An 8,533-nucleotide genomic window follows, 5' to 3' on the forward strand; every position below is an offset into this window, starting at 1 on the left:
CTGAAGTTTTTTTGCTCAAATCGTGTTGGATGCTGTGTTTTCTTTATTGAAATGAACATTATTACCATAAAGTTCTCAGTTAAATTATATGGCATGTTCATTGCTCACATTACCTCATTTCTCCACGGGGAAGACATAAGTGGAGATGTTAATTATTTTGACTGTTGATGAATATTTCAGTAAATAGATACTTATTAAAAACACCATGCAAGAGTACTTGTCTATTATGACAATTACTATGATCTTACAAACTTAGAAAAACACAAAATAATTTTATTGATTTAGGTGATTTGTCTTGCATTTTTTTACCCTGGTCAGTAAGTCTGAAGCCCTCATGTGCAGAATAGGAAAATGCAATAACCAAGGAAGCTGGAGTGGTAGATTTACAAAGATCCTTACAAAGTGACCGTTTCCATCCTTGGTATTATAGCTATTAACAAGAGTCAGTACAACATTGTCGTACCTGGGTATGTGTTACTGAAGGAAAATGTAGGATTTTCCATGAGAGTCTTTGTGATCACTTTTATTCTGTACAAACATTGGGGGATGCACTTCATGATATCTTATGTACTGTCTCAGTTGTATGTGTAATGTGATTGTTATTTCAGTATGACTTTTTACACGTTTCAAGGAACTTAAATTAAATTCATGTTATAGAGTTTTTTCTTAATTTTTGCAAGAGTTAAAAAGAGGTAGCGTTACAACAAAATCATTACGATCTAGAGATATTCGTCAACTTTGCTTTCATTATTGTCTCCCACCACACCAAGGATCCCTTTAATACATTATTTTTCCACTAATCACCCCCAGTCCCAAACATTAACATTGAATACTACTGATATGTGTATGTATACAGAGCAGTATATATCTATCTCTCTTTCTATACATGGATAGATATATAGATATATAATTTATGTATTATAAATGTCTGATTTTATACATAAAACACTAAGATTTTCTTTTGTGCCCCGTGAACCAATTTTTGCTCTTTGGGTGATAATATACAAAACAAAGGAGATCCTGAGCTGAGTCTCAAGAGTTAGGTAAAATCTGGTGATATCAGGGCCATCTGAGGTAGACTAGAGTGCAGGAAAATGGACATACCTTTCAGGGAGAAGGAAGAGATTGAAAATGATCTTGAGTTTACAGGGACAGGTAGACAGATCCTAGTTTTACAAGAACATATGCCATATATCAGTTCCACTTCGCTAAATCCATTCAGCTCAGAAAAACAGATGACTGTCAATGACTGATGCTTTGGATACTACCTCACAAGGTATACTGAAATAGAAATGATAACAATTTCAAAGAAAAACAATGTTTAAGGAAATTATTTAAGAAAATTATAATTGAACAAATATGGTAAAGACTTACAGAAAAAATAAAGGCTTTTCAAATACGAAAAGATTTGTAGAAAAGCATTTAAAAATACGACTGCCTTTATATATAAGGAGCTCTATATTGATTTACATATGTAAAACATCAGTCACTTGCTTACTTCTGCCACACGTTTTACAAGTTTGAGAGAAGAGGAAGAAGTATCAGCTGACTTGATGAGGGTGATGGAGAAATGGCAAAAGACAAATGCATTTTTATTTCCTTTACTTTAGACCTAATTTGAAGCTAAGCAAACACAATGTTAAAGAAAAACTACACAACAGTGACTGAATTTATTCTCCTGGGACTGACAGATCGAGCAGAGTTACAGACTGTCCTCTTTGTGGTTTTCCTAGTCATCTACCTTATCACAGTGATCGGCAATGTGAGCATGATTTTGTTAATCAGAAGTGACCCCAAACTTCATACTCCAATGTACTTCTTCCTCAGTCACCTCTCCTTCGTGGATCTCTGTTATGCCACCAGTGTCACTCCTCAGATGCTGGTTAATTTCTTATCCAAGAGAAAAACCATTTCCTTCATTGGTTGCTTTATCCAATTCCACTTTTTCATTGCCCTGGGGATCACAGATTATTATATGCTCACAGTGATGGCTTATGACCGCTACATGGCCATTTGCAAACCCTTGCTGTATGGTAGCAAAATGTCCAGATGTGTTTGCCTCTCTCTCGTTACTGTTCCTTATGCTTATGGCTTTGCAAATGGTCTGGCACAGACCATCCTGATGCTTCGTCTCTCCTTCTGTGGACCCAATGAAATCAACCACTTTTACTGTGCAGACCCTCCTCTCTTAGTCCTTGCCTGCTCAGATACTCATGTCAAAGAAACTGCCATGTTTGTGGTGGCTGGTTCCAACCTCACCTGTTCTCTCACCATCATCCTCATCTCCTACATGTTCATTTTCACAACCATTCTGCATATGCGCTCTGCTGAGGGGAGACGCAAGGCCTTCTCCACCTGTGGTTCCCATCTGACAGCTGTCACCATCTTTTATGGGACACTGTTCTGCATGTATCTGAGACCCCCTTCTGAGGCATCTGTGGAACAGGGGAAAATTGTAGCTGTTTTTTATATCTTTGTGTGTCCTATGTTAAACCCTTTTATCTATAGCTTGCGGAACAAAGATGTGAAAACAGCAATCAGGAGAGTGATCCAAAAGAAATTCTTTGCTAAATAAAGTAGACATTTTGTTCACAGATATGTAATAAATCTATATTATCTGACCAATTAACGAGCATTTTAAATTAACAAATCACTTTATTTTATTGAGTGTTTTTGCCTTTTATAATTTGCATATGAGCCTTGGAAGAATGTGTCAAATTATTCACTAGTGTTTACAGCACCACCTCAGAGAATTAAAACAAAAACGCTGCATAGAAAGTGAAAGACCAGAAAGCGTCACTATCGTCCTAAAGTCAGTAAAGAGCAGAGGCTCCACCCATAACACCCACACTGCTACAAACGTGTGAAAGAGAATCACCAAATGACGCTGTGACAAACACCATCCATTAGATTTTTATAGTACTTAATGACTTCCAAATGATTTTCAATAAACTTCTCAACCATGGCAGGTGAATTTTTTTGCTTTTATACAAATTGTATAGCAATGAAAAATCTATTGGTATCTCAGATTATTACCCTAAGAAATGTCTTTAGAATTCATAGGCTTTTCATGGAATGGCAAATTTCCTTTAGAAGACCTTTTTTTTAACAATATGCATCCCCGTCATAAAATTGGTTTTGTGGTTTCACCTGTTAATCTTTATTATAGAGTGTTTCCAACATACAGCTAAAAGTACAAAATTAAAGATCACTTATGTAAGCATAACTAATCATTATTCAGTTTTCACACAATGCCACGTCTGGTTCTGATATTTCAGATACACAGATATTCTCAAATTGAGTCCTCCCTGCCTGATTCTGTTCATCTCTCCATTCCCTGCATTGAAGTCTCACGTGAATTTTATGTTATTTAACCCTATGCAGAGTTTTACTGGTATTTATGTATCCACAGAATTATATAATATTATTTTGCTAGATTTAAATCTTGATGTAAATGAAATCACTCTACGTATCCTTCTGCAATTTATTTTATTTTTCACTCAATATTGTTTGATTTATCTATGCTGATTCATGTAGCAGCAGTTTTCACTGATGTGTTCTATGCCAATATATAAATGTGCCCCAATAGATCTATCCGTTCTGCTATTGATGGAAGAATACATTTTTCTTTTTCCTTGATAATATGAAATTCCAGCAATACACTCTTTTGCAAAATTCTGAATATGTACCAGTTCAAGAATTCTTCTCATGTGTATACTTAGGATGGTAAATTCTGGGTCATAAACTATGAACATCTTTAAATTTAGTAGATATTGCTAAATCCCTCTACCAATTTGTTCTCCTGCCAACGGAGTATGCGAGTGCCCTTGACTCTACAATCTTGTCAGTATAGTATATTGTCAGACATTTAAAATGTTTTCCAATCTGTTGGGTGCAAAATGGATTCTTATTTCTTGTTGAAGTTTTTGGATCATCATTACAAGTGAAGTGAAGTATTTTTAAATGCTTTGATGCTATTTGAAAATTTCTCGGTTTTTGTTCGGTTGTATGTTCATATTCTTTGTCCACTTTTCAACTGGGTTATTTTATCTTTATTTCCTACATTTGTAATAGCTCCTTATATATTCCGTACTAGGTACTAATATTTTAATGATATATGAAATGCATGTATCTTCAATTTGTAGCTTGTGTTTCATTTTTGTGCATGACGTATTTGGTGGTTGGTGCAGAAGTTTTTCATTTTAATGTAGTTCAAATTTATTAATCTTCTCTTTATCATTGTGCTTTGTATGCCTTCCCTAAACAATACATTCCTATTATAAAGATATTGTCTTATATTTTCTTTCAATGCTTGAAGTTTTGCTTTTGCATATTTTCTTTATTTTTCCTGGTACTATAAATGTTACAAAACAGACTAATCCTATTTTTTAATGAAAACAATCAATTTTTCATGGTTTGAATTCTCCCTACCTTTCTCCTTAAATTTTTAGTATAAACTCTGTCATGTACCGAGTTTTCATATATCTATCAGTCTGTTTCTGGGTTCTCTACTCTAGGACCAATTTGTCAATTTCTTCATCAATGAAAATATTTTTATAAAAATAGCTTTACCACCCCTCATCTGGAAGCTTGAAACATTAGAGTATTTTCTTGAAGGAACTCTGAAAGAAATTACCATTAAACTGTATAGAAATACCTATGTCCTCTCCAGAGTCCATGTCCATCATTTCCTCAGAACAGACATGAAACCAACTTCATTGATCCAGTAGTGGTACCCCCATCACAGATATTCCTTACGTATGGTATAATACATTTTGCAAGTTGTGTCAGTTCTGCATGCCTTGATCAGCCTTTCTTTCCTACTCAAACTGGGCCAATTCCCAAACCAGAAGCTGCCATATCCTGATTTAAGAGTTTACAGGGAAAGTAGCAACAGAAGTGAAGTGCTGTGTTATTTTACTCTCTAGGCATTCCAGGTGGTACATTTCCTGCTGGACAATTTGCACACGCACTCATGTCATGGCACCCTACTGCTCACCTTTGGCATTTTCTCCTGAGACATACAAGTTGTAGAAGACAATGGAGCTGAAAAATGCTCTCAGAAGAGACAGGAGCTGAGCAGAGCAAGGTTCTATTAGCTCAATCTGGTTGACATTTTTAGTTTTCAGATCTTCAGTGTCCCTACAAATGTCTTATTGTTTCATATAAAAACCAAGAGAGATGTTTGTGGATTTGTCTATTTCTCTTTGTAATTTTTATCTTTGAACATTGCCACTATATTGTTATATCTTGTCAAGTAATGAACTAGTATTTTCTTTTATCATTTTGTAGTTTCTACCCCATCTTTGATGATTAGAATCCAAAAGTCTATTCCATCCAGTATTCACGTATCTTCAGCAGTATTTTTCATTCTTTTTGGTTAGTTGATGCCTACCATGTGTACTTCTCCCCTTTGACTTTCAGGATTTGAGTCCTTTTAATTACTGAGTTTCTTATTTTATTGTGAATGTTGATATTTATTAATATTTTCTAACAGCTTATTTTGTACTTTTAAAATATTTTCCCTATACTTTTTCCCCTTTTCCTACCATAAATTATGTTTTCCAAGTTCCTTTTTATTTCTACTTCTTGTTGGATTATTACACATTCTATTTTCTATTTTAATAAATTCCATCAAATTTTGGTACTCATACTTGAGTTAACTAAGTTTCTGTTAATCAGTAGGCCTACTTTGCTATGGAATAGTAAATGGAACTTAGAATATTCTAACTCTGGTTACTTTTTGCTTCTATCTTATATGCTGTTATGTGGAAGTATAAAATAAATCATTGATAATAAATTATTATTTAATACTAGACTGTTGAAATAATTATACATGTTATATATGATTGAAATTATAATTATATTGAATATTTATTTATTATCAATGTTCCTTTAAATTTAGCCACCTTTGTCAATGACTCACTGCTTTGTTTGGATCTCACTCTTCATGCTGGGCTTACTTTTATTCTTGTAATGGGTACTCTTAATTAGTTCTTTCCATGACAGTTTGTGGGAGATAAACTCTCTCTGTTTTTATTTGTATGAACATGTCTTGTTTTAACTTTCAAGAGGAAATTGTATGAAAGTCTCAAACTGAGGCACATAAATTTACACCCTGTATCTCCAAAATATATATATGCAATCCTTTCTGTTTTCAGTAGCATAATATGAACCTCAGCTAATTTCCCTGACAACAAGTTTATTGAATTTTCTGTTGATCTTCTTGGACAACATTTACAGACATGACACTATTGCAAAAGAACCATGAAGGGAAAACATTTTGCTCACCAGAGACAAATGTACAGATATTTTCAGACCTGAGATGAAGCTTACTCTAATTCAAGAGTTCTTATAGTAAAGATCAGGCAATCTATAAATACTTTAGATACTATATTTTTTTTGGTAAGATTTTGAGCGTGTATAGTTTATTCATTGAAGATTCATAGTTTCAACAGTTTTATTAGATTTTTCATGGGAGTCTTATTAAAAAAACAAGATTAAGAACCGTTCTTACAATGAATTCTTGCTAAAAGTTTTTCCTTAATTTTACTTCCTTTATTCTTCTGAAACAATGCCTTTTCTCATTTACTTGTGATCGAATGGCCTACAGAATTCATCTAGACAGATAGCCCATTGAGCTGGGTCATCCTCTGGGACATTCTCACCAGGGCTGAGTCCTTGCTTTAGGGTTTCATTCTGCTTCTTCTCCTTTTCCTTTTAGTCTTTATTTTTGCACGTGTTAGGGTGCTCCCCTTCTCCTTCCACATCCCCGTTGTCAGCTCTGAGAGCCTATATGTTCCACGAAAGGCTGTCTTCATGGACATGTAACTTGTGCAGTTGACAGGGCCCTGTTTTGAATGTCCCTCAAGCTTTGTTTAATCCTCTGCTGTCACAGTGTTGATATTCTTAGTCAAATTTTTGAACAAGGATCCCTTACATTTTGTTTTGCCGTGGACCCTGTATATTATGTAGCTAGTCCTAGTTGTCGGTTTCATAATTTGTAGCTTTCTACTGACCTTGAGCTACTCCTCTGTGAATTCTTTCTCCATCAGGTAGAGGCTCTCCCTGGTTGTAAACAAGTAAACCCGCAAGCGCCTTGTTCAGAAGATGTTCACCTTTTGCTTTGGCCCGACTCAGGCAGTCAGATTGGCTGTGGTTTCTTTCTCTGTAAACACATACTATTCAGTCCTTTTTGCCTCTTTACTTGTCAGTACCTCTGCTCTACTTCAAATGGATATTTCTGGATCCCACACAGGTCACTGAGCTGGTAAGTCAAGACCATTTCAGGTCCTACAGACAGTCATTAGTGACATGCAGCGGATGAGTCCTTCTGCAAATGGGCCTCTCAAATCTATTTTCTTGTTGTGTCAGTATAAATCTGGAATGCCCAAATCCTGATCTTCTTTTTTCCATTTTGCTCTGTTCTGGTAACCACCACCTATTTTCTCTCTGAAGTTTGCCAGATGCAGAAAAGCATGAAAATACCTTCTAAGCCACCTTGCTGCTGCCATACAAATAAATATTCTGTTTTCAGAGTATTTCCTGCTAGACACTTCTTGAAGAGAAGCCGCAACTAACCGCTGACTCCTGTTATCCAGGGAAGGCCATTGATATTCTTGGAAGGAAAGTCTTTGGTAGAGATGAAACAGACTTTCAATGAAGTGAAACATTTGCATTTTAGGGAACATCTCAGCTGGATTTTCTGCACTCCTCTGCACGAACTCTGTACACACACATCACTAGCAGTTCCACAGAAAGATCACATATGGCATCTTTGAATCTGTTCTTTGTCCTTCCTAGAACACCATTCTTTTTTTTTAAAGATTTTATTTATTTATTTTCCCCCCAAAGCCCCAGTAGATAGTTGTATGTCATAGGTGCACATCCTTCTAGTTGCTGTATGTGGGACGCGGCCTCAGCATGGCCGGAGAAGCGGGTGCGTCAGGTGCGCACCTGGGATCCGAACCCGGGTCACCAGCAGCAGAGCGCAAGCACTTAACCGCTAAACCACGGGGCCGGCCCTAGAACACCATTCTTAAAACAACTTTATTGCTTGCTCTCTTCCTCCTTCAGCTTATTGCTAACAAAGTCACATTTTCCTGAGTTCTTTATTGATGCTACTATTTAAAATTTGATGATCTTTCCTCCAAACTCCATTTTCTAATTTTTTTCCCGCAACAGTGCCATTTGAAACACCATTTATTTACTTAGAGTACTCTATGTCTCTGTCCACTAGAACATCAATGCCAGAAAGCAGGGCGTTTGAAGCTTTTGTTCATTTTGGTGTCTGCCATGTCTAATTACATGTTATGCTATGTATCAATAAATACTTGTTTTATGAATATCTAGATTGATGTCCACAGGATTTAAGCAGGATGCAGAATTGGTAATATTTTTCCTACTTACAAAAGGAGAAATAAAGTGACTCATGGTTAAGGATCGTTATACGTTATCAATAACTATTATTAGTGTATTCAACAAATGTTTATTAGGTACCTACAATTCTCGGTAAAAGAGACATAGGTGTCTA

At 35.6% G+C, this 8,533-nt stretch overlaps 1 protein-coding gene across 1 annotated transcript; it reads left to right on the forward strand.

Annotated features, from left to right (window-relative positions):
* The first annotated feature begins 1,636 nt into the window (after nt 1–1,636).
* On the forward strand, nt 1,637–2,575 carry LOC101407442 (olfactory receptor 5M5-like). The gene has a single exon (XM_004437355.2). The coding sequence runs from the start codon at nt 1,637–1,639 to the stop codon at nt 2,573–2,575; it is 939 nt and encodes a 312-aa protein (XP_004437412.2).
* Nucleotides 2,576–8,533: the final 5,958 nt, after the last annotated feature.

The sequence above is a fragment of the Ceratotherium simum genome, chromosome 34 (genome assembly GCF_057802395.1).
Source record: "Ceratotherium simum simum isolate JZ-2026a chromosome 34, ASM5780239v1, whole genome shotgun sequence".
Taxonomy (NCBI): domain Eukaryota; kingdom Metazoa; phylum Chordata; class Mammalia; order Perissodactyla; family Rhinocerotidae; genus Ceratotherium; species Ceratotherium simum.

Bases quoted from the DNA above. Each gene is read 5' to 3' on its own strand.
- LOC101407442 (XM_004437355.2), top strand. From the start codon at position 1,637: ATGTTAAAGAAAAACTACACAACAGTGACTGAATTTATTCTCCTGGGA.